This window comes from Salmo trutta, chromosome 21, assembly GCF_901001165.1.
Source record: "Salmo trutta chromosome 21, fSalTru1.1, whole genome shotgun sequence".
NCBI classification, from domain to species: domain Eukaryota; kingdom Metazoa; phylum Chordata; class Actinopteri; order Salmoniformes; family Salmonidae; genus Salmo; species Salmo trutta.
In genome coordinates this window covers 28488143-28515560 of record NC_042977.1, presented here as the reverse complement: position 1 = coordinate 28515560, position 27418 = coordinate 28488143, and the positions used below count along the sequence as shown (strand labels likewise).

The 27418-nt window shown below is 41.6% G+C and overlaps 1 protein-coding gene across 2 annotated transcripts; it reads right to left on the bottom strand.

Moving 5' to 3' along the window:
* Nucleotides 1–1019: 1019 nt before the first annotated feature.
* On the bottom strand, nt 1020–27345 carry LOC115157107 (tetratricopeptide repeat protein 39C). 2 transcript variants are annotated; one of them, XM_029705050.1, is made up of 14 exons: nt 26764–27345; nt 12953–13001; nt 12163–12291; nt 9919–10030; nt 9286–9667; nt 7019–7187; nt 6714–6807; nt 6505–6612; nt 6164–6273; nt 4301–4424; nt 4020–4117; nt 3801–3905; nt 3634–3672; nt 1020–3452 (listed from the first exon to the last, which is right to left on the bottom strand). In XM_029705050.1, the coding sequence occupies exons 1-14, from the start codon at nt 26901–26903 to the stop codon at nt 3360–3362; spliced, it is 1752 nt and encodes a 583-aa protein (XP_029560910.1). In that variant the 5' UTR covers nt 26904–27345; the 3' UTR covers nt 1020–3359. The 2 variants fall into 2 exon arrangements, with proteins under 2 accessions (XP_029560910.1, XP_029560911.1); XM_029705051.1 differs by lacking the exons at nt 1020–3452; nt 3634–3672; nt 3801–3905 and having other exon boundaries at nt 4026–4109.
* Nucleotides 27346–27418: the final 73 nt, after the last annotated feature.

Here is a 27418-nt window from a genome sequence, read left to right as displayed (position 1 = left end):
GCCAATTCGGTCTCCACTGTGACCACACAAGGACAAATCAGAGTGGAGGATTGTGTCTCCACGGTTGCAGCAGTAGGGGACAAGCCAGCATGGAAGATTGGATTTCCACTCTCATTGCAGAAGGAGAGGGACAAATCAGACTTCAGGGACTGCGTTCTTAGCCAATAGGGGATCAGCCTGGAACACAATCATCTCGGGTACTTCCTCTGTCTACACGATGATTAGGGACTCTGTCAGGAGCACGTCAGTTCGGATTAGCACCGCACCCAACTCCTGGCTGATCTCACTGAGGGAGACCCGCTTAAAGAGGGCCGAACAGACGCGTGCACAGGAGTTGCTGGAGGAAGCCCCGAGTGGAGGAGAGTCCTGAGGGGACAACTCTGAGTCAATCTTGCGGCGGTACACTGCCAGGCCCTGGGCAATGTCTGCTGGGATGGGCCCTCGGGACAGGGTGATGCTGGTGGCAGAGACCTGCAGGCCACACTCTTTCTGTTCACTGTCAGTAGATGCCCCTGCCATTGTGTCCGTAGCCTGGATGTCTCGGCTGCTGCAGGGCTGGTCACTAGGGAAAAGGCTCCCTGACATCCTCACATCTAGTTTCTATTAGCAGGTTGCCTGGCTCCCACTCCAGAATTCGCTTTTGGTTGGGGAACATTTCAGGACCTTGGACAGTGACATGCGGCTATACTTGTGTTTTTACAGCTTTATTCTTGTTCATGTAGACTGGAAAGGGGATACCTAGTCAGATGCACAACTGAATGCATTCAACCAAAATGTGTCTCCTGCATTTAACCCATCCCCAGAGGCAGCCTTAAATGCAGGTTATGATTTACAAGATGAAAACAAAAAGGAACTGATTTTGCCTGGGACAAGTGCCCTGCATGCCGTTTGTAAATCCAGCCATGACAGAATTAAAATTGATTAACCCGTTTTGATAAACAATAACACCACCACCAACAAGCAGCATGACAGCTGATGAAAAAAAATAACTTACAATGAGAGCCTTTTGTGGCCCTGACTTTTCATAAGATCCTTTATTGTCATGCTTGGTTTCTCTGCGAATCAATGCAAAGTGATTAGGTCAATAATCAAATGTTTAGAAGTGTTACATGCATCAGTCTAGTGTGGTCTACTAGAATTCAACAACAGAATAGCCTACCGTCTCTGAAGAGAAGAAGCGCATAGAAGACCGCTGTGAAGGCAGGAATAGTTTCCGGTTGATACTTTACCACAGCCTTGCTCATTCCCTCAATCAAATCCTTGAATCCCGTGGGAATATTCAACACTACGCGGATGAGGCATTTAACAGCTAATGAACACAAGCGTTCATGCACGAAATTAAAAAGTCGTTTTGTCTACTTCCAATGGTCAATGTTAACATCTAAATGTTGGATTATTTACTTACAATTATTATTTACTGGTCAAATTCATTCCTTGTTGGACTTGAATTGAAGAGTTGTCCTTAGCGCAGTGAGCACCAATGAAAAGCTATTTAAGATGAGAGCCATGTATTTAGATGTATCTAAATAGATGGCTGCCCTTGAGATAACATCACGCTCACTTATGATTGCGTCATAATGTCAGGTGTATTATTGTCAAGAAACAATGACGTTTTCCCGCGCACCCAGGCTAGCTAAAATTGGTCTGCTACTGTGCAGCACGCGATCCAACTATTGCTGCCTTCATGACAACTGGGAACTCGGAAAAATACGAGGTCAAATAATGACGTCGGTGATCGTAACGCCGGAGCTCTAGAAAGAGGCTCGACTTCCCGAGCTGGAACTCCAAGTTGGATGACCGTTCAAATAGATTTTTCCCCAGTCGGAGCTCGTTTTTTCTTAACAGTGGTCTTGAAAATAATTGAAATTAGAAGTTGGCAGTTTTCCGAGCTCCGCGTTACCAGTTGTTTTGAACGAGGCATATCAGATAGGTTACCTGACAATTTATCATACTTCTACATCAAATAATATGGACATTTCCATCACTATGGGCAAGGGTTGATTTAACTTTCAACTATAAAGCACCTGAAGGCCTGCCTGAACACCACAGTCAATCATTATTTTATAACTAATTCGAATTTATTGCTTCTATTCTTTTAAAGCCTGTTAGTGATAAAATAAATAAAAATGTAACTGCCAAAGAACTAAGCTACAGATGAAAACTAACCAGCTGGCCAAATCTGCCATTTACAGAAATGTTAATTGAGATGCATTGTCCCTTACAAATAAATAATGAGACTACATGCATCTTAAAACACATTATGGAAATAAAATGGCCATAGATTTAAGAGATGTATTGTTTTAACACATGATCTTATACCTAAAAAAAAAAATCAAAGCAACAAAGGTAAACCAGTTTCCAGCAAATACAAGTACAGCAGAGTAGGCCTACAGTGTAGATGTTATACCCATAAGTGAGTGTCAAAAGGACAATGTCATTTAGCTAGTAGCATATATATAGTATTAAAGTACAGTTACATATTTACACTTATATGAATAGGTGGTTTCCCTTTAAATATCAATACACTTGTTATTGAAACCAGTAAAAACATTTTTTTTTTAAAGTAACAATGTTGTAACATGTTTGAGGAAATCTGCTTATATTACCATCTATAATGTCTATAACCTAAGGTGATTAAAGGGTTGGCATCAATTTACAGTGACAAAGGCCAGGTGATGAGTAGTAGCATAGGGATTGTGCATTCAGATTGTTTACTACTGTAAGAGCAACAGGACATTGAGGTCATCTGGCAGAAACCTAGACAGTATTGTTGCTATGGCACAACTTCACAACTTTATAATGAAGTGTCATACACAGTTTTCAATCTGAACCCTTTCATATCTTATGGCAGAGAAAGATATTATTGTACTATTCACATTTTAGCCATTTAGCAGACTCAGGAGTAATTGGGTTCAGTGCCTTGCTCAAGGGCATGTCGACTGATGTTTCACCTAGTCGGCTCAGGGATTTGAACCAGCAACCTTTCAGTTACTGTCCCAACGCTCTTAACCATTAGACTAACTTCCGCCCCACTGACAGATTTTCCCCCAATATATTTTTCCTTGGTAAAAGAGTTACATTTGCCTCCCAGCAGCAACTACTGTACATATTTGATCTGGTTGAAACACACGATTACACTCCAGTAGTCTACACTATCCCTCCAGGAGATTTACTGTAAACTACGCATTACAAACTTGATGGCACATTCATTATACAAACATAAGTTAACTGAAACAAACACATTGCAGTGAACAATCACAGTGCTGTGAAGATCAAGATGGCTTCTGGAGTCATTTCCAGATCCTTCTACCCTCAACGCAGAGCTAGGGTGGATGTATGGTGGAGGAATGGGGCAGTAGTCAGGGTGGGGCCACCTCCTTCCTCATGGAAGCCAGAGCTGAGTGGATGCGTACATGGAGCCTGTTCTCAAAGTCATAGCCAGAAAAGTCATCCTGTAGAAACAAACACAGATTACAACATCACATATAACATCCTCAAAAGGGAACATACAGGTAAGGAAATATTACATAATTTCAAATGCATATCATGAATGACTGTCCCACATCATTCCAGATACTATAACTGACAACTACAAGTTCCAAAAATACACTATAAATGGAAGTTCTACTGTACCTTGGCCTGAAGCATCAGAGCTCTGCCCTTCACTTCAGACTGAGCAGAGAAGAAAACCACAATCAGATATACTCAATCAACTACTGTATTTAACATACACTTTCTCTACTCTGGGTAGACACATTGCACAATACAATATAGCAACACACTGTATACACTGAGCTCACCTCAGGGCTGTCCAGTAAAACACAGCCCAACTCGTAGCAGGAGTAGGGCTGCACATAGGAGTTGTTCTGACGACCCACCTCATCTCCGGCAGCCAGATGGAAGCACTGCAATGTTCAATGAAACATAATAAAGAGTAGTAAACATTCACTATTCTCATTACACTAATATTTGCAGATACATACTTTGTGTGTACTTCGTTTTCAATACAGAGACAGAACCTCAATAGCGTCTTTTATGTTGCCGAGACATCTGTGTATGTCACCAAGAAGCAGGTTTTTCAGGCCAGCAATTGAGACGTCATCTATTTCCTGCAGAACTAAGGAGACAGACAACCCACTGAGTTTCCTTCCACATTCACAGGAATGCACTTTTATGGCACCACAACAACGAGTCACACAAAAGAGAATAGGCTATAATTGATTTGTGTAGCAAACATGGTAGTTGGGACTGGGAGTTTGATCATGTGTAGTTTGTCGATGTATGTTCTCACACGGTGTACCTTGGCTCATGATCTGTAGCTTAGAAGTGCAGCAGTTCGGCAGAGCCTTCCACAGGTAAAGTACCTCGATCACAGCCAGGACACACAGCTCTCTAGATGGGGTGTGTTTCCTTAGCCTCTCCGCCTGCACACACACACTACTATCTCAGTCAAGAAGAAAAATTCTGCCTACTACATAATCAACTGCCAATTTTCCTCAATACAATGACTTCAGGTCACCTTGAAACTGTATGACAATGAAAAAGATTAATTTTCATTAGAAGTAATAATTCACATACACCACCATTCAAAAGTTTGGGGTCACTTAGAAATGTCTTTGTTTTTGAAAGAAAAGCAATTTTTTTTTGTCCATTAAAATAACATCAAATTGATCAGAAATACAGTGTAGACATTGTTAATGTTGTAAATGACTATAGCTGGAAATGGTTGATTTTTTAATGGAATATCTACATAGGTGTACAAAGGCCCATTATCATCAACCATCACTCCTGTGTTCCAATGGCACGTTGTGTTAGCTAATCCAAGTTTATAATTTTAAAAGGCTAATTGATAATTGGAAAACCCTTTTGCAATTATGTTGGCCCATCGGAAAACTGTTGTGCGGATTAAAGAAGCAATACAACTGACCTTCTTTAGACTAGTGGAGTATCTAGAGCATCAGCATGTGTGGGTTTGATTACAGGCTCAAAATGGCCAGAAACAAAGAACTTTCTTCTGAAACTCGTCAGTCTATTCTTGCTCTGAGAAATTAAGGCTATTCCATGCGAGAAATTGCCAAGAACTGGCACTAACCAGAATAGAAAGAGGAGTGGGAGGCCCCGATGCACAACTTAGCAAGAGGACAAGTACATTAGTGTCTAGTTTGAGAAACAGACGCCTCAAAAGTCCTAAACTAGCAGCTTCATTAAGTAGTACCCGCAAAACACCAGTCTCAACGTCAACAGTGAAGAGGTGACTCCGGGATGCTGGCCTTCTAGGCAGAATTGCAAAGAAAAAGCCATATCTCAGACTGGCCCAAAACAATTTAAGATGAAGATGGGCAAAGGAACAGACACTGGACAGAGGAACTCTGCCTAGAAGGCCAGCATCCCGGAGTCGCCTCTTCACTGTTGACGTTGAGACTGGTGTTTTATGGGTACTATTTAATGAAGCTGCCAGTTGAGGACTTGTGAGGCGTCTGTTTCTCAAACTAGACACTCTAATGTACTTGTCCTCTTGCTCAGTTGTGCACCGGGGACTCCTACTCCTCTTTCTATTCTGGTTAGAGACAGTTTGCGCTATTCTGTGAAGGAAGTTATACATAGCGTTGTACGAGATCTTCAGTTTCTTGGCAATTTCTCGCATGGAATAGCCTTCATTTCTCAGAACAAGAATAGACTGACGAGTTTCAGCAGAAAGTTCTTTGCTTCTGGCCATTTTGAGCCTGTAATCGAACCCACAAATGCTGATGCTCCAGACACTCAACTAGTCTAAAGACGGCCAGTTTTATTTCTTCTTTAATCAGAACAACAGTTTTCAGCTGTGCTAACATAATTGCAAAAAAGGGTTGATCAATTAGCCTTTTAAAATGCTAAACTTGGATTGGCTAACACAACGTGCCATTGGAACACAGGAGTGATGGTTGCTGATAATGGGCCTCTGTGCGCCTAAGGAGATATTCCATTAAAAATCAGCCGTTTCCAGCTACAATTGTCATTTACAACATCAACAATGTCTACACTGTATTTCTGATCAATTTGATGTTATTTTAAATGGACAACAAATGTGCTTTCTTTAAAAAACAAGGACATTTCTAAGTGACCCCAAACTTTTGAACGGTAGTGTAGATCTATAGAAATGTGCTGTTGCCAGTCCCACATTCACCCTCTTTATAGAGAACTGTTCTATCTGATTGTTCTTCCGTTTCAGAAGCGTATGCACATCCTTGAAGACAGCAGCAGCCCCCTCCAGATCTCCTGATGCTCCCTGGGACACTATAGTGGACCACAGAGACAAAGCCCAGGGGTTAGAATCCGCAGGGTACCTCAACGCCAACATATTACCGTTATCAGGGGATGTATGCCATTATCGCTAATAGGCTCAGAAGCTTTTCATTCAGCTGAATTAGCATTCCCAGAACTTCTTTTACCTTTGAAAAGAAAGAAAACAAGAGGATGTTCTAACCCCAACACCAATTGAGTGACCTATAACCTTTGCCCTCTCACCTCCAGTTAGGTAGGCGTAGTAGCACTGGGACCAGCGTGACTCAGTCGCCAGACGCTGAAAGGCCCTGTAGGCGTCACTGTACCTCAGCTCAATCATACTGCACCACCCTGAGAAGAGCAGAGAGAATGGACTGTCACTCAGAAACAACAAGGCAATGGAGAGCATTAGTTAGAGATGATGTTGAAGTGAAAGGGATAAAAGCGTGTACCTATTTCATACAAACACACATGCTGGATTTCCCTCTGGTCTGTAGCCAGCTCCAAGGCATTTTGGAATAACATCAAGGCACTGTTGATCTGGCACTGGAAGTGGAGAGGAGAGAGGGGGAAGAGAAGGACGAAGACTAACACACTACAGCCACAGTGCTAGACACAGGTTACCTTGTGTTGTTATTTATACTCATATCTTGGCAGGGCACACTATAGCACGAATAACTTAGAGACGTTCAGGTTGTACCTCATTTAACTCATTTTAAAATGTTTTCCCTCTACTGAACATGACCCAGGTCATTACCTCCAGGCGCTGCACCCTGCCCTTGAAGAACAAGAAGAGGGAGGAGTTAGGGTATACAGGCTCCTTCCTCTGGAGGATAGCCTTAGCCTCCATCAGGCCGGCCTGTGTGTCTGAGCCGTCCAGGGCAAAAAAGGGTTGCACTACCGTATAGTACCACAAGAGGGCCAACCTGCCACAGGGGGAAAGAAATCCTCGTTATTGGGAAAGGGGGATACCTAGTCAGTTGTACAACTGAATGCCTTCAACGAAATGTGTCTTACGCATTTAACCCAACCCCTCTGAAACAGAGAGGTGCAGGTGGATGCCTTAATCGACATCCACGTCTTCGGCGCCCGGAGAACAGTGGGTTAACTGAATTGCTCAGGGACAGAACGACAGATTTTTACCTTGTCAGCTTGGGGATTTGATCCAGCAACCTTTCGGTTACTGGCACAACATGACAACAGTGACCACATTTACATGCGCACAGTATTTCGGATAGTACCTCATATCCCGCTTAAGGGCTAGTTCGGGATAAGCTGTTTCCATGCACCTTTGATATCCCGCTCACAAGTAACCATGAATAAACAGAATATTCCTAATTCAAGTTCATATGGGTTAAATAGAATGTACCTGAAATACGGACACTGACTGTAGGCCTATAACCTCTCGCATGTAGAGTAATATAATATTAACTCCTGCAGAATTATGCATTTTTTGGAGTAAAATGATACAAATGCAAATTTTTTCTTAGGAACAGGAGTGGAGAAATATGATTTTTTTCTTTCCTTCAGCATCTCTTGAGAAAATGCAAATGTCTTGTGTTAATGTTACGCAAGCAGATAGTATTTCAACCACATAACATATGCACTCAAGACAAACTGAAGTCTTATCAGAAATGTTTAGTTTTCTCAGCTTTTCATTCCCTTAAAACCGGTCAAACTGATGACATTTGGAAATAGTAGGCTATCGGTCCAGTACGGCGTATCAGCAAATCAATTATTCTGGAATTATTGAACTGCGCAGGTAGCCTACTTTTTGAAGTGATTTGTTTGACAATCAGATGAAAATACACAAACATATCCCGTCTAAAATCAGGATATCCCAGCCATCCCTCATAACCGCTATAAACTTTTTCGGTTATTGTAAACGGAATATGATATTTATATGCTCCAACTCAAAAACAGAATACTTGAGTATCCCAAATAATAATTGGATATTGGTGTGCATGTAAAATGTGTTCATTGAGAGTTTTATTGGTGAATATCAGCATTCAGAGAGGGTCAGTCAAGAAACCAAGACATATCCCATCTGTCGGTAAACATATGACTGATTTAAAGTTGAAAAGCTTGCTACCAAACTCAGCAGATAAGTCGGCTGACAACACAATCAAAAATCTGCAGAATCAACCGTTACATGCAGCTTAGATGTGAAAGCAACAGCACTTGAATGTCCAAGACAAATTTTCATTCAGGCACAATAACGTTAATCTGATCTTAAAATGTTGAACGTGTACTTTCATTGTTTTCTTTATTTAACTAGGCAAGTCAGATAAGAATAACTTCTTATTTACAATGACGGCCTACCCCGGCCAAACCCTAACCCGGATGACGCTGGGCCAATTGTGTGCCGCCCTATGGGACTCCCAATCACGACCGATTGTGATACAGCCTGGAATCGAACCAGGGCTGTAGTGACGCCTCTAGCACTGAGATGCAGAGCCTTAGACCGATGCGCCACTCGGGAGCCCCCCCCCCTAAAATAAACAATCTTGTTTTCTGCCAAGGCATTGATGGGAGGCATCAGTTTAACCAGGGGCTAGGGTCAGCTCCTCTCGTTTATTACAGCAGTTTACATTTTAGTCATTTAGCAGACGCTCTTATCCAGAGCGAATTACGGTTCAGACAGATGTTTCACCTAGTCGACTCAGAGATTTGAACCAGCAACTTTTCAGTTACTGCCCCAACGCTCTTAACCACTAGGCTACCTGTCGCCCTTCATCTTGGCCTGACTAATGGGTTTCAGGCCTGTTAAAGGCTGTAGTTGCCTTCCAAATGGCACCCAATTCCCTACATAGTACACTATTGATGTCAAAAGTAGTGCACTATATAGGGAATAGGATGCCATTTGGGAGGCAGATGTGTCTCCTGCCTTCTGCAGTGGATGTGTCGGCAAAATCAAACAGTCACCACAGTCAAAAAACAGAAAAAGTCGAAATAAACCAAGACACAAAAAAATGCATTTTGACACCCAATGTCCCGGTGGTCGGTAGTGGTACCCCTACTCACGTAGCTAGAGGGGCCTTCATGTCCTTACTTTCACTGGCATACGTAAGGGCGGACAGCCCCTGGTGACGGTCGCCAGGGAAACCCAGAAGGTTGACAATCTTCAGCAGGTGTGGCGGTACCATGGAGATGCACAGGTGGAACAGGCCGTAGCCAAAACTGACCGAGCCCTTGAGCCTCTCCAGGGCCTCCGGGCTCACCCCAAGGGTCCTCTGGGTTGGGGGCGTGGCCTGGTTGTGGTTGGCCTGTTCAGTGGATGGAGAGGGAGACCCTTGCTGGTCGGAGGACCTCCTCTTGCTGCAGTCCTGCAGCTGGTTGATGTCGCTATAACACTTGTTGTACATCTTCCAGGCTTTGCGGAGGATCCAGCCTCCTCTGATGTATGCTGGGTGGGTTTGGGAGAGGGGATGTCCATGAGAGATAATACACATAAACCAGGACGTTTCAGTCCTGAGAGACATGGTCTACATACCAATATGCATTATAGAAAACAACTTATTGGACATGCATTATAAATCAGTATGCAAAAGTAGATATTGAAACAACACAGTGCAGACAATCAGTCAAATACATATGGTTCATCAGTCAGCTATAAGCCTACATGTAGGTCAAGGTAGAATTGATGAGGTGTCTCACATGAGAGTTCCTGTTTGATGAAAGAGAGGACAGCGAGGTACACCTGGCAGTCTGCCACAATGATCTGTCTCTGGAGGCGGTCTACTATTGCCCCCCCTGACCTCTGGGAGTCCTGGAGGAAGGCCAAACACAAAGTGAGCACAGTGACATCTATAGCTGTCAACATCCAAGTGTCAGAGCAAGGCCAAATATGCATGTCAGTAAATATTGTCAATGTTATATACAGTTGAAGTCAGAAGTTTACATGCGTTAAGGTTGGAGTCATTAAAACTCATTTTTCAACCACTCCACACATTTCTTGTTAACAAACTATAGTTTTGGCAGGTCGGTTAGGACATCTACTTTGTGCATGACACAAGTCATTTTTCCAGACAGATTATTTCACAATTCCAGTGGGTCAGAAGTTTACATACACTAAGTTGACTGTGCCTTCAAACAGCTTGGAAAATTCCAGAAAATCATGGCTTTAGAAGCTTCTGATAGGCTAATTGACATCATTTGAGTCAATTGGAGGTGTACCTGTGGATGTATTTCAAGGCCTACCTTCAAACTCACTGTCTCTTTGCTTGATATCGTGGGAAAATCAAAAGAAATCAGCCAAGGTTCATCCTTGGGAGCAATTTCCAAATGCCTGAAGGTACCACGTTTATCTGTACAAACAATAGTATGCAAGTATAAACACCATGGGACAACGTAGCTGTCATACAGCTCAGGAAGGATACGGATTCTGTCTCCTAGAGATGAACGTACTTCGATGCAAAAAGTGCAAATCAATCCCAGAACAGCAGCAAAGGACCTTGTGAAGATGCTGGAGGAAACGCGTACAAAAATATCTATATCCACAGTAAAACGAGTCCTATATCGACAGCAAGGAAGAAGTCACTGCTTCAAAACCTCCATAAAAAAGCCAGACTACGGTTTGCAACTGCACATGGGGACAAAGATCGTACTTTTTGGAGAAATGTCCTCTGGTCAGATGAAACAAAAATAGAACTGTTTGGCCATAATGACCATTGTTATGTTTGGAGGAAAAAGGGGGAGGATTGCAAGCCGAAGAAGCACGGGGGTGGCAGCATCATGTTGTGGGGGTGCTTTGCTGCAGGAGGGACTGGTGCACTTCACAAAACAGATGGCATCATGAGGCAGGAAAATGATGTGGATATATTGAAGCAACATCTCAAGACATCAGTCAGGAAGTTAAAACTTGGTCGCAAATGGGTCTTCCAAATGGACAATGACCCCAAGCATACTTCCAAAGTTGTGGCAAAATGGCTTAAGGACAACAAAGTCAAGGTATTGGAATGGCCATCACAAAGCCCTGACCTCAATCCCATAGAAAATTTGTGGGCAGAACTGAAAAAGCATGTGCGAGCAAGGAGGCCTACAAACCGGACTCAGTTACACCAGCTCTGTCAGGAGGAATGGGCCAAAATTCACCCAACTTATTGTGGGAAGCTTGTGGAAGGTTACCCGAAACGTTTGACCCACGTTCAACAATTTTGAAGGCAATGGTACCAAATACTAATTGAGTGTATGTAAACTTCTGACCCACTGGGAATGTGAGGAAAAAAATTAAAGCTGAAATAAATAATTTTCTCTACTATTATTCTGACATTTCACATTCTTAAAATAAAGTGGTGATCCTAACTGACATAAGACAGGGAATTAAATGTCAGTAATTGTGAGAAAAAATTAATAAATAAATAAATAAATAAATATTATTTCTTTTTTTCCCTTTTTCTCACAATTCCTGACATTTAATCCTAGTAAAAATTCCCTGTCTTATGTCAGTTAGGATCACCACTTTATTTTAAGAATGGGAAATGTCAGAATAATAGTAGAGAGAATAATTTATTTCAGCTGTTATTTATTTTATTTCTTTACAACTATATAACGTATTCCTGGAAATTGTTTCTGGAAATAGTTAGAAAGCTAGCTAACTTTAGCCAGTTAGCTTGGGTGCTTGACTGCCGTTGTGAGGTCAGAACACTTGGATCAACCCTATTCCTCGGCCAGTGTCCAGTGTGCGCTCTGAACACTCAGAGAGCGAAACTCTTAGTTTACGAACGAACAATCTGACAACACTCTGAATTTACAAAACAACAATAGTGCACTCTGGCACTCTCGTGTGAATTTAGAGGGGCTGTGTGAGGTGCTATTCAGTCAATAGGTATGAGCTCCTTGGAGGTTCATTAGGTGTGTGTGTGTGTGTATGTGTGTGTGTGTGTGTTGCACTTCACCCACACTCCTCCTGATCTTTTTTTTGATGGTCTCTATGACCCCAGTGATGTCGCTCTCACAGAGTCTCTCAGTGGCTCGGAGGTCATCAAAGGCCATCTGCATCTTCTCCTCCTCAAACGTCATCATGGCATTCTACACACAGCCGCAATCACAGTACCAGTCAGTCAGGGCCTTTCTCTGAGAGTAATACACAAAGCATAGCGGTCATCTCATTCGTCACGATATCATCCTGTAGCAGTCATATTGTTTGAATAGAAACACAGATCCTATCAGCAGCTACATAAAACAATACAAAGCACAGCTAGACAACCAACTATATGAGTCATGGATTTCTCTGAGTAATATTTCATCCAAATATTTTCAGAGATGTGCACAAATCATTTTTTTCCCAGTCAGTTCTCTAGCCCACCGTGAGCCAGTTATATCAGGTTGGTGAATTATTGATGATTCAGTATGTGGGCCAGCAGCAGGCGATGCACAGCAGGACTACTGCTCAGGATATCCCTAGTGTGCTATTACCTGTGTGACCTTCAATTTATTCAGCCAATCTATACATCAGATGCTTTATGACTAGGTCTAAGTTTGCGATAGAGATGTACTGTCAAAAGCCAACAACTGAACACATTGGCATTCAATAAAAAACGTACAACATTACAGACTCCGTAACACATAGATATCTTCCTGTTTCCTAACTCCAATGGTCTGCATTGCAGAAGTATCAAATGAGAGTAGCAGTGATACAGTAAATCAGTAAGAGATGTTGACCTCCTCTGTCCTCTCCACCACTACTCACCAGGAAGCTGACAAAACTGGCTCCGAAACTCATCAGTGGACTGTGGGTCCTGGAAGAGAGATGGAGAGACAGATGGTTGAGGAAAGGGCCTTGTCAAATGTCAATAGACTTAGATAGACGTTTGGCTTGCAAAGCACAGCTAAAACAGATCAATTTCTTAAGACAGCTAGGACAGGTTAAGTGTGGTGAGGGCTAGAGTTATTTCAACTAAATCAAACTCAGATGGTATGGCTGGAGGATATCTGAGTTGTTTTATTGCGCTGAATCAGATTTTTCATTTAAAAATGTATGCCCAACAAAAAAACATTGATTTCAAAAGATTACCAAACAATTCTATGAACAAGGATTACTTTTAACAATTTACAAAAACATATTTACTAGAACTGTGCAGATGCAAAGCTTACTAGAAAAACTTACTAGAACTGGGTAAAATCTCCCTCTGGTTTTTTGTGTCCATGTTTTCCAAAAATTTAAATATCTGCTCTACATTGTAAAAAAAAATTGTGAAGACATCAAAACTATTAAATTACACATACGGAATCATGTAGTAACCAAAAAAAGTGCAAAAACAATTCAAAATATACACTGCTCAAAAAAATAAAGGGAACACTTTAATAAAGGGAACAATACATCCTAGATCTGAATGAAAGAAATAATCTTATTAAATACTTTTTTCTTTACATAGTTGAATGTGCTGACAACAAAATCACAAAAATAATCAATGGAAATCCAATTTATCAACCCATGGAGGTCTGGAATTGGAGTCACACTCAAAACTAAAGTGGAAAACCACACTACAGGCTGATCCAACTTTGATGTAATGTCCTTAAAACAAGTCAAAATGAGGCTCAGTAGTGTGTGTGGCCTCCACGTGCCTGTATGACCTCCCTACAACGCCTGGGCATGCTCCTGATGAGGTGGCGGATGGTCTCCTGAGGGATCTCCTCCCAGACCTGGACTAAAGCATCCGCCAACTCCTGGACAGTCTGTGGTGCAACGTGGCGTTGGTGGATGGAGCGAGACATGATGTCCCAGATGTGCTCAATTGGATTCAGGTCTGGGGAACGGGCGGGCCAGTCCATAGCATCAATGCCTTCCTCTTGCAGGAACTGCTGACACACTCCAGCCACATGAGGTCTAGCATTGTCTTGCATTAGGAGGAACCCAAGGCCAACCGCACCAGCATATGGTCTCACAAGGGGTCTGAGGGTCTCATCTCGGTACCTAATGGCAGTCAGGCTACCTCTGGCGAGCACATGGAGGGCTGTGCGGCCCCCCAAAGAAATGCCACCCCACACCATGACTGATCCACCGCCAAACCGGTCATGCTGGAGGATGTTGCAGGCAGCAGAACGTTCTCCACGGCATCTCCAGACTCTGTCACGTCTGTCACGTGCTCTGTGTGAACCTGCTTTCATCTGTGAAGAGCACAGGGCGCCAGTGGCGAATTTGCCAATCTTGGTGTTCTCTGGCAAATGCCAAACTTCCTGCACGGTGTTGGGCTGTAAGCACAACCCCCACCTGTGGACGTCGGGCCCTCATACCACCCTCATGGAGTCTGTTCCTGACCGTTTGAGCAGACACATGCACATTTGTGGCCTGCTGGAGGTCATTTTGAAGGGCTCTGGCAGTGCTCCTCCTGCTCCTCCTTGCACAAAGGCAGAGGTAGCGGTCCTGCTGCTGGGTTGTTGCCCTCCTACGGCCTCCTCCACATCTCCTGATGTCCTGGCCTGTCTCCTGGTAGCGCCTCCATGCTCTGGACACTACGCTGACAGACACAGCAAACCTTCTTGCCGCAGCTCGCATTGATGTGCCATCCTGGATGAGCTGCACTACCTGAGCCACTTGTGTGGGTTGTAGACTCCGTCTCATGCTACCACTAGAGTGAAAGCACCGCCAGCATTCAAAAGTGACCAAAACATCAGCCAGGAAGCATAGGAACTGAGAAGTGGTCTGTGGTATCCACCTGCAGAACCACTCCTTTATTGGGGGTGTCTTGCTTATTGCCTATAATTTCCACCTGTTGTCTATTCCATTTGCACAAGTGTTCCCTTTATTTTTTTGAGCAGTATATTTTAGATTCTTCAAAGTAGCCACCGTTTGCCTTGATTACAGTTTTGCACACTCTTGGCATTCAATCAACCAGCTTCACCTGGAATGCTTTTCCTTCACAATTCTAAATAAAATCACTGAGTGTCACCAACAAAGCACCCCCACACCACCTCCTCCATGCTTCACGGTGGGAACCACATGTGGAGATCTGTTCACCTACTCTGCGTCTCACAAAGACACAGAGGTTATAACCACAAATCTCAAATTTGGACTCATCAGACCAAAGTCCACCGGTCTAATGTCCATTGCTAGCGTTTCTTGGCCCAAGAAAGTTTCTTCTTCTTATTAATATCCTTTAGTAGTGGTTTCTTTTCAGCAATTTGACCATGAAGGCCTGATTCACACAGTCTCCTCTGAACAGTTGATGTTGAGATGTGTCTGTTACTTGAACTCTGTGAAGCATTTATTTGGGCTGTAATTTCTGAGGCTGGTAGTGGTGTAAAGCTTGCCACCATTGGACTCTGAAGCAGTGGAAACACATTCTCTGGAGTGATGAATCATGCTTCACCATCTGGCAGTCCGACAGACGAATCTGGGTTTGGCGGATGCCAGGAGAACGCTACCTGCCCCAATGCATAGTGCCAACTGTAAAGTTTGGTGGAGGAGGAATAATGGTTTGGGCCCTTAGTTCCAGTGAAGGGACATGTTTAATCTTTTAGTATAGTGTATTTTCTAATTCCTGCCCCTCATGAGGGAGGATAATGAAAGTTCACAGAAGTAACAAGTAAAGCTTTTGTTTAGGAATTATTAAGTGATTACGTTTGACTCATTTAGCAGACATTTGTCTCTTATCCAGAGCGACTTACAGTTAGTGCATTCATCTTAAGATAGCTAGTTGGGAAAACCAAATCACAGTCATAGTAAGTACATTGATTCAGTACACACTCCAGAGTGCAATAGCGGGGAGTTTTACATCACTCCAGCTGATGCTTGGTATTGCACATGGTGATCTTAGGCTTGTGAGCGGCTGCTCGGCCATGGAAACCCATTTCATGAAGCTCCAGACAAACAGCTGTTGTGCTGACGTTGCTTCCAGAGGCAGTTTGGAACTCGGTAGTGAATGTTGCATCGGAGGACAGACGATTTTTAAGCGCTGTGTGCTTCAGCACTCGGCGGTCCCGTTCTGTGAGCTTGTGTGACCTACCACTTCGCGGATCAGGCGTTGTTATTCCTAGATGTTTCCACTTCACAATAACAGCACTTAAAATTGACTGGGGCAGCTACAGCAGGACAGCAATTTGACAAACTGACTTAATGGAAAGGTAGCATCCTATGACAGTGCCACGTTGAAACTCACTGAGCTCTTTAGTAAGGCCATTCTGCTGCCAATGTTTGTCTATGGCGATTGCATGGCTGTGTGCTCAATTTTATACACCTGTCAGCAACGGGTGTGGGTGAAATAGCCAAATCACTCATTTGAAGGGGTGTCCACACATTCATACAAAATAATCTTAAAGATGTGGGTTTTTGGTAAAGGAATTAAGGCACAAGGCAATGTCTCTTAAACTTAGAGGTCAGATAAATGTCTACAGAACTAAATATAAAAAAAGTGTTGATATTAGTTAGAAGGGGTCTTTACGTCAACATTTTCTTTTGATGCATTTCTAACACCTTAGAAAACATCTACCAGGAAGTCTCAAAAGACCCATTTTCTATATTTGACCAGAAATCAAAGCCATTGCTAATTCCTAAATTTTAGGTTGGAAACTGGTTGAAAAATGTACTTATGCCTCAATTTCTCTAAAATGCTCCTATGAACTTCACGTGTCTCCGCATGGATCCTTTTACATGGAAATGACCAGGAGACTTTAAAAGGAGCGAGTCAAGCAAAAGCAAGTACTTAAGAAATGTGATTTGTACTCTAAGATAACATTTCATAGTAGTTGCATTCAAGTCTGGAAGGTTATTAACTTCCAAGAACGTAGTTGGCTAGATTCTATCCATGTTATGTTTTAATTTTGAAGCCTGCAGTATAGAAATATGGGATGAGGGAGGTGAACAGAAGTTTGATCAGCCTGGATTTTGTCTACAGCGGTCTACTTTCAGTTCCCTCCATCTCTTATGGCGTACAGTTCACAGTGTGCCGCTCTCTCTGGAGCTCTGAGCTCAATGTAATTAGTGAGAGAGGTGACATTTAGGCAATCAGCAGGAGACAAGGCTGTGTGTGTGGATCTAACTAAGCCTGCTGTGTTTAATCTGTAATCACAATGACTTTCACTGATTGGCACTTCACCTGCTGCCTGTGTAGCCTAGTTACAGTACATTGCCTAATACTATTGCCTATCAAGTTTTAGAACAATGCTATATTTAATATACAGTTGCACTAATATATTGGCACCCTTCAACATTTTTAAAAATGATTCACTACTTCCTTTTAAAATAATTTGAAATTGAAAACGTGTTTGGTGTTCACACATGTATTTGATTGATTTACAACAGCACAGCAATCAAAACTGAAATTCACCTCAAATTAAACATAAATACAAATAAATGTTCTGGACTAAATAATTCAGAATAATTCAAATTAATTTGGTTGGAGGCAGGTGAATCTCGTTTGTGTAATTTCTCTCACCTTAAGTTGCAGGTGCTTACAAGGTAAAAATATCCATAGAACCAGTTTTGAAAGAGAAAACAGAGCATTGCACTCCATTGTAAAGTGCAAGGGTGTCAATATATTAGAGCACAACTGTAAGTCACTTCCTTATAATTCCAACGCAAGACCTTTCATAGTGAGACTAGAAATCTGACTTAGGCCTAATCACGCTGTAGATCTAGGTATGGACAGTGATGACATTTATTAGGTTGCCGATGATATTTGAGGAGTGAGGTGGTACTATAAATCATGTGAACAGCTTGGGAACACCAACTTGTTTGCTTTCAGAGTGTAACCTTAGTTAAAGAACATTCAATGGCTGACATGACAGGAATGTTTGTGGCCTGCTTGCATAGCAGCTAACCACTGCTAACTCAGATGCAGTTCTCCCAACTGGTGTGAGATCTTGGCTAAAAAGCAAGTATGAATACGTTATTTGATAAAGTACAGGATGTACAGCAAAAAAAATTATGAAACTATCCTTTAATATACAGTGGACTTTGAAATGATACACTGGCTGAGGTTAAAGTGCAGACTATAAGCTTTAATTGTATGGGTATTTCATCCATATTGGGTGAAATGATAATGTATTGTGTCATTATCATTTCACAATAATGTATTGTGTCATTGTGGAGTCACTTTTATTGGAAATAAAAATAGGATGTTTCTATACACTTCTACATGAATGTGGATGCTACCATGATTACGGATAGTCCTGAATGAATCATGAATAATGAGGAGTGAAAAATGTACACGCACAAATATCATACCCCCAAGACATGCTAACCTCTCACCATTACAATAAGATGGGAGGTTAGCATGTCTTGGGGGTATTATATTTGTGCATCCACTCATCATTAGGGTTGCACATTTTAGGGAATATTCAGAGGTGGAAACTTTCCGTGGGAATTAAAGGGAATATATGCAAATTAATACTAATACCATTTAAATGTAGATGGTTTTTTGCATTGGATATATTTACCATATGGAGAGAGAAACAAACCTTTTACCTTATAAGTAGACAATTGCAAATGATTAAATCCTTCCAATAGAAATAAAAAAACAATTTAGTTACGAATTGAACTTTAATTAAAAGAGTTGACTCTTCACATGGGATGATTTCACTGAAGAAAAAAAAGGGAATATTGAATGATCCATCGCATCTCCCAAAAACGTTAACATACATCTGTAAAATGATAGTCTAGAAACTAAAGCTCTGGTTGTCTTCCTCTCAGGCTTCCATGTCTTATCCCTGGACCTCCTCAATGTCCACCTCTTGAACATCAGACTGAGGCCTCATCTTCACTGTCACTTTCCAACCTTGTTGAGGATGGCTTGTTGTCAGGCTCAAAATGCCTCGAATTTGCCCGGATGGCCACCTATATTTCAACCCTTGTATTGGTCAACAGGGGAAAGAGCCTCCCTTCCACCAGGTGGCTGATGAGATATGATGACACGACTGCCATACTGCATCTCCATCCCAAAGCCCTTGCTTGGAAGTGTACTTCGCCAGACTGCCAATAACTTTGTTCTCATCCAGGCCAAGGTGGCGAGACATGGTAGTGATGACACCATAGGCCTTGTTGATCCCTGCACCAAACAGGATGCTCTTGCCAGCATACTTTGGGTCCAACATGTACGCTGCGGAGTGTATGGGCTTTAGGCAGAAGTCTTCATGATTTTTTTATGCATTTCAGAACTGCAGTTTCCTCTGCTTGGAGCAACAGTGAAGTGGGCAGGGCAGTACGGATTTCTCCTCTTACATCTGCAAACAGAGTCTGAACATCAGACAGGATGGCATTGTCTCCCTCAGGCTGCTTACCACTCTCTCCCAAAATACATAATCCAGGAGGATCCTCTTGATGGGGCTGTCCATATCGGCAGACTGTGATATGGCCATTTCTTGGAGAGACTCCTTCCCCTCCAGGACTGTCAAACATGATGACAACACCACCCCAACAGGTGTTGCTGGGCAGCTTCAATGTGGTGCTCTTTTCTTCTCATGTTGCTTGGTGAGGTAGATTGCTGCTATAACTTGATGACCCTTCACATACCTAACCACTTCCTTGGCTCTCTTGTAGAGTGTATCCATTGTTTTCAGTGCCATGATGTCCTTGAGGAGCAGAGTCAATGCATGAGCAGCACAGCCAATGGAGTGAGGGTAGGACTCCACTGTAGACCAAGCAGCCTTCATGTTTGCAGCTTTGTCTGTCACTAGTGCAAATACCTTCTGTCGTCCAAGGTCATTGATGACTACCTTCAGCTCATCTGCAATGTAGAGACCGGTGTATCTGTTGTCCCTTGTGTCTGTGTTTTTGTAGAATACTGGAGGAGGGGTGGAGATTAGAGGTCGACCGAATATGATTTTTCAACGCCAATACCGATTATTGGAGGACAAAAAAAAGCCAATACCGATTAAAATGTTTATTTATTTATTTGTAATAATGACAATTACAACAATACTGAATGAACACTTATTTTAACTTAATACATCAATTTAGCCTCAAATAAATAATGAAACATGTTCAATTTGGTTTAAATAATGCAAAAACAAAGTGTTGGAGAAGAAAGTAAAAGTGCAATATGTGCCATGTAAAAAAGCTAACGTTTAAGTTCCTTGCTCAGAACATGAGAACATATGAAAGCTGGTGGTTCCTTTTAACATGAGTCTTCAATATTCCCTGGTAAGGAGTTTTAGGTTGTAGTTATTATAGAACTATTTCTCTCTATACCATTTATATTTCATATACCTTTGACTATTGGATGTTCTTATAGGCACTATAGTATTGCCAGTGTAACAGTATAGCTTCCGTCCCTCTCCTCATCCCTACCTGGGCTCGAACTAGGGACACATCGACAACAGCCACCCTCGAAGCATCGTTACCCATCGCTCGAGAAAAGCCGTGGCCCTTGCAGCTCAAGGGGAACAACTACTTCAAGGTCTAAGAGCGAGTGACGTCACCGATTGAAACGCTATTAGCGCGCACCCCGCTAACTAGCTAACCATTTCACATCGGTTACACCAGCCTAATCTCAGGAGTTGATAGGCTTGAAGTCATAAACAACTCAATGCTTGAAGCACAGCGAAGAGCTGCTGGCAAATACAGGAAAGTGCTGTTTGAATGAATGCTTACAAGCCTGCTGCTGCCTACCACCGCTCAGTCAGACTGCTCTATCAAATCAGACATAATTATAACACACAGAAATACGAGCCTTAGGTCATTAATTAAGGTCAAATCCGGAAACTATCATTTCGAAAACAAAACGTTTATTCTTTCAGTGAAATACGGAACTGTTCTGTATTTTATCTAACAGGTGGCATCCCTATGTCTAAATATTGCTGTTACATTGCACAACCTTCAATATTATGTCATAATTATCTACAATTCTGGCAAATTAATTACGGTCTTTGTTAGGACGAAATGGTCTTCACACAGTTCGCAACGAGCCAGGCGGCCCAAACTGCTGCATATACCCTGACTCTGCTTGCACGGAATGCAAGAGAAGTGACACAATTTCCCTAGTTAAAAGAAATTCATGTTAGCAGGCAATATTAACTAAATATGCAGGTTTAAAAATATATACTTGTGTATTGATTTTAAAGAAAGGCATTGATGACTATGGTTAGGTACATTGGTGCAACGATAGTGCTTTTTTTTGCAAATGCGCTTGTTAATCATCACCCGTTTGGTGAAGTAGGCTGTGATTCGATGAGAAATTAACAGGCACCGCATCAATTATATGCAACGCAAGACAAGCTAGATAAACTAGGAATATCATCAACCAGGTGTAGTTAACTAGTGATTATGTTAAGATTGATTGTTTTTTATAAGATAAGTTTAATGCTAGCTAGCAACTTACCTTGGCTTCTTGCTGCACTCGCGTAACAGGTAGTCAGCCTGCCATGCAGTCTCCTCGTGGAGTGCAATGTAATCGGCCACAATCGGTGTCCAAAAATGCCGATTACTGATTGTTATGAAAACTTGAAATTGGCCCTAATTAAATCGACCATTCCAATTAATCTGTGTACCTCTAGTGGAGATGTAGTTAATTATTCCGTGCTAACGAACATTCGACCACCCATCAGAGATGATTGCAATACAGTCTGCTTTCTCTATCATTTCTAACATAGGGATGCACGATATAAAAATTGGTGAACATGTCTAGTTTAATACCGATGTGCAAAACCGATGTCAATGCTGACGTGCATACCTATTTCAGCAAGACAACTCCAAGGCGAAATCCATTAAAGCCAAGATAATGGAATTCATTGCCCTTGACCATCAACCGTTCTCTGTCGTGGGTGATGCTGGCTTTCGCCGACTGGTCGATCACCGGTACACTAACAAGTGTGCTATTTTTCAGATGTTGCCCTACCGGAGTTGCACAGTAATAGCGTCACTGTTATTAGCTTCACGACATACACGCTATGGAATGCCGTTTGGGTCTTTGCGTGTCAAAAAGGATACAATAGCACTGTCAATGCTGTACAAAAAAGTCTGCAAACAAGCAAACACCGGCCACGAACGATGTGTTTACAATACCGCGTTAGTAACAAAGCATAATTTGTTCGACCGCAACTTCTGGGGTAGCTAGCTTTAGCTTGGTACCTAGCTAGCACTAATACAACCATTCTGAAAACCATGACCAGAAGAAAATGCTGTCATTTTCATTATTCTTAACAACAAGGTTGCCACTTGTTGTTCGCCTATTGAAATTCAGTTCATGAAAATAAATAGCTAGCCAGCTACTTAACCCTGTTGCCCAAAGCTAACGTTATAAGCAGCCAGCTAGCTTCATCTGGCTAATGAGGCCCAATCGCACCGGGTTATGTGTTGTGAAGCTAGACACAATAAGGTGTAGGCACAATAGTGGAATTAGCGGTTTGCTTTGAAAATAAAAGTGTGTCATTGACAGTGATGCAAATGAATACAAATAGTAGAATTATGACATACTTTTATTTTGAAGGCTAACCGCAAAGTCCACTATTGTGGCCAGCTTCACATAGATAATTCTTATTTGATTAAAACCTGTTGGGGATCTTATCCCGGTAATGGGATTCATTGTCAAGTGACCATGACGGGGAATTCAAAACTGCAAGAGTCTAATCATTTCAAATACTCAAATAACCAACTATTTTCCTCCATTTGAAAGATACACAGCTCCTAAATCTAACCACGTTGTCCGATTTTCAAAGAGGCTTTACGGAGAATGCATAAAGTTAGGTTATGTTAGGAGAGTACATTGACAATAGCTGTGTGTAATGTTTAGCCAATTCAAAGAAGGGCATCAACAGAGACAGAAAACCAGCTAGAATTATGCACTTACCTTTGACAATCTGCATCAGATGACACTCATAGGACATTATGTTATACAATACATGCATTTTTAGTTCCATCAAGTTCATATTTATATCCAAAAACAGCATTTACAGTTGCGGTGAAATTCAGAATTTTTTTCGGCTCGAATGCTCCCAGTGAATTCAGCGTTACAAATTACGGAATTACTATTCGAAAACATTGGTAAATTATAATATTGTCATTCAAAGAATAATATATTATCATCTCGTAATTGCTACCGAATGGCCAGATCTCAAAATAACTTTACTGGGAAATCACATTTTGCAATAAACGGGGTACTATGCTAAGAACAATAGGCTAGGCTATACAGGTTAGCAGCATCTAATATCGATAATAACATTGTAAATATCCCCTTACCTTTGATTATCTCCATCAGAAGGCACTGCCAGGGATCCCAGGTCCAGAACAAATGTGGTTTCTTTTGACAAAGTTCATAATTTATGTCCAAATAACACCAAGTAGTTAGTGTTCAGTAGGCTCCCACAAAACGTGGTGGGGGGGTGTAAAATCACGCCGAAAAGCTAAAAAAACCTAGTAAATAATCTATTTCCGTTCGTTCAAACATGTCAAACGTTGTTTAGCATTAATCTTTTGGTCCATTTTTAACGTGAAACATCAGTAATATTTTCACACGACCTATCCTGTGTCTAGAAAAACATTTATGATAAATTCACTCTTCTCAGATTTATGCGCAGGCGCGAATAATGAAGTGACGACATGTCAACTTCCCTGCATTCCAATTTGCTCTCTGTTAATCATAGACGCTTCAAACAACTTTATAAAGATCGTTGACATCTAGTGGAAGCCGTAGGAGTTGCGAAATGAATCCTTTCTCACTGTGGTATCTATAAAACAATGACACTAAATAGTACAGTCACAAAATTCACATTTTTTTAAATCTATTTTTCACAGGTTTTTGCCTGCAATATGAGTTTTGTTATACTTACAGACACCATTCAAACTGTTTTAGAAAATTCAGTGATTTCTATCCGAATGTGTTAATAATATGCATATCCTAGCTTCTGAGTTGGTGTAGGAGGCAGTTAAAAATGGGCACATATTTTTTTCAAAATTTCTCAATACTGCCCCCTAGCCCCAACAGGTTTTAATGGTGGTCGAACCTGTCTTATACTTAGGGTTACTTTAGATGAGGACACCTAGCTATATAGCTAGCTAACTATAGCTACGGAAATGTTTGCTATGTTTTTGAAGAACATTGGCTAGCTCATGGATGCAAACAGCTTTTTTTATGACTAGCACTGTAGGTGTGTGAGACAACTTTACCAGTATCATAGCATACATATCGATTAATCATTGTGACATATGAAATATGAGTAATAGTGTAATCATTGTGTAACAAAGTGTTATTTGACGTGCATCTTTTTGGACACGCCAAGACTCAAACGGTGTTCCATAGAAATCCTGGTTGACAATGAAACGACTAAACAAATGAACAACAAAATAACACAGCAAGTAAGTGAAAGAAATTGGTTTTGATTATGGTTTTACTGGTAATGGGAACATGTGTAAATGCCAACAAAAAATAACTTTTTGGTCAGTGTGGTGTGTGTAACCTTTATTTAACTAGGCAAGTCAGTTAATCAGTTAAGAACATATTCTTATTTACAATGACGGCCTACCCCGGACGACGCTGGGCCAATCGTGTGCAGCCCTATGGGACTCCCAATCACGGCCGGATGTGATACAGCATGGATTCGAACCAAGGACTGTCGTGACACCTCTTGCACTGAGATGCAGTGCCTTAGACCGCTGCGTCCATATGTGTGTGTGTGTTAACTATTTAACTGTACTAGAATGCTTAAAAGGCCGCAAAATTGTTAAATATCGGTTATGGGTGTCGGTTTTTTAGCAAGGAAAATATTGGATATTGTCACCAAAAATGTGATATCGGTGCATCACTAATTTAAAACCACTTTTCTGTAGGCTACTATTTACTAGTTAACAAAAAATAATGTATGTCATGTAAAATACATTCACCCCACCCAGTAATGTATTCAAAACTTACCAGAGAGCATGTCATCCTTTGCTCAGACAGTGTAGTAGTGTGGGCACAATAGCATCTCATTAGTGTGCAAGATTTGGAGAATCAGCTGTATATGTGATGGAAGAGTGCAATGCACATATGATGGAGGAATGCACTGTGCACACAGAGGGTTGCAATTCCTTTGAATTGGGGATAGTTTAACCAAAATGTGCCACAAGGTCTAAAATTGCCTTGTGTATCCCACAAAAAAATGGTCCACCATACTCATCATTCACGATTAATTCAGGACTATCTGTAATCATGGTAGCATCCACATTCATGTAGAAGTATATAGAAACATTCTATTATTTACAATAAGTTACTCCAAAACAATCTGAAACACAACCAAAACAAAACAGCAAACACATCCTGAGTCACAAGATTGATGTAATCATTGCATGCTAGGAATATGGGACCAAATACTAAAAACTTCTGATTACTTTAATACTAAAAACTTCTGATTACTTTAATACACATAAGTGTATTTGTCCCAATACTTTTGGTCCCCTAAAATGGGTGCTCTATGTACAAAAAGTGCTGTAATTTCCAAAACGGTTTACCCGATATGGATGAAAATAACCCAAAAATTAAAGCTTACAGTCTCTGCACTTGTGTATCAATGTATAATTTCAAATCCAAAATGCTGGAGTACAGTGCCAAAGCAACAAAATTGTGTAACTGTCCCAATACTTTTCTATCTCACTGTATATGTCTAGTCCAGTTTGGCTTGCTCATCACAACAAGCCTCTCAAAATAGCAGAATAGTGAAGTGATATAAACTATTGCAAATGTGCTTGGAGTCAAGAGTTATGCATTGAGGGGAAAAGGGAAACATTTCATAATACAGAAGTACAAACAAACACTGAATGAAATGATCGAGCATGACACAAGAGTGAGGTGTATAAGAAGCTAGCTGTGGGGAGAAACAACATAAGGTATTTAACAACAGATTGACAGAGCAAGTGAGCAGAGAGAAAAAGGTGTCTACAAACTGATACAGCTCTGTAAGAGAGAGAGAGCTTGCAGGGGTGAGAAAGACTGAAACTAGAGGAAGAAGGTACTTTCCTGCTATCTGCTGTGTAGTGGACGACTTTCACACTTCACTGAGTCATGGCTACACTATGTCATGAGATGTGCAGGTTCCCTCCAGATTTGGTCCACTTGAGGACACAACAATAAAAGTGTTTGTGTACTTGGACTCGTGTGCATGCACACATAGAACAACACGTGTATAGGCACACACAGAGAATACCACGTGTGTAGGCACAAATACTAGCCAAAGGGTACAACTTTGGCCCAAATGACTAAAATGTGATTTATTTTGTCTCATGTTTAAGCACCAATGCACACTGACAACTGATAAGGGACAGTTTGAGTCCCCATTGTGATCCTTCACACTCGATGTCAAGGTGTACTTTGTTAGAACTGTTGTTGCTGTAGTCTGTTATTGAAACGTGAAACTTGATGAGAAACGCTGTAGCAAACTCATGAGTTAACTTAAGGTGGCAACACATTAGCACATTAACACATAATAATCCGTTTCACGTGGGCTTCCTCAATCGAAAAAAATAAACAGATCACGGGAAAAAACTAGACAGCACACAAAATATGATAGCTCCTAAATGTCAATATTTCCTAAATGAATTAACCAATTACAGTGATAGTCTATCATCTCATTGTTTATGGCACGGGACCGTCTGACCTGTATTTTCGGAACAGATCGTCGCTCTCCTTGAATCCGTTGTTGAGCAGCATGTTTATTCCTTTAAATGCCAACTCTGCGTCGTCAATCTGCTCCGCTTTCTCCTCCACATGTTGCTGGGCTGGTTCTGGTTTCGCCATCGATCACAACCAGTGACAACAGATTGCCAAATGGTCAGCGCGCACCGCCTATCGAACGGAAACAAGGGGGTGAAATGGAAGTGACAGCGGCTAGACTTGTGGGGGAGGTCTGCACTGCACCTCGTCTCGTTGCAACTGCTGTACACTAGGCTGCTAGCACCACCCACTTCGAACTAACAACGGCTATCTCATTTTCTTACAAATAATACTGTAATTCTGGCAAATGTGTTTGCGGTACAACAATACCGCTGATTTACGTCGTTTTCTTCACCCGTGTGTATGTCCGTCTTTCTCTGGGTCGGGGTGCGTGCCCAAATAGAAACGCGGCGCGATCATATTTTTCTTGTCGACAGGGACTAGCCAATGAGCGTTAAGTATGCACATTTGAGGAGCACTAATAATCCAATATTTCCAATACGGTCTGGCTCCAGCAGGTATATATAAAACACCAGGGAGCGGGAAATATGCCCTATATTCTATATATCAACTAATGTGCAAAATGGACAGAATAATAT

Coding starts and splice junctions, on each gene's coding strand:
- LOC115157107 (XM_029705050.1), bottom strand. CDS start 26,903: ATGGCGAAACCAGAACCAGCCCAGCAACATGTGGAGGAGAAAGCGGAG. Junction 12,292..12,952: donor CCAGTTTTGTCAGCTTCCTG/GTGAGTAGTGGT, acceptor GGCTGTGTGTAG/AATGCCATGATGACGTTTGA. Junction 3,453..3,633: donor CTCTGATGCTTCAGGCCAAG/GTACAGTAGAAC, acceptor TTGTTTCTACAG/GATGACTTTTCTGGCTATGA.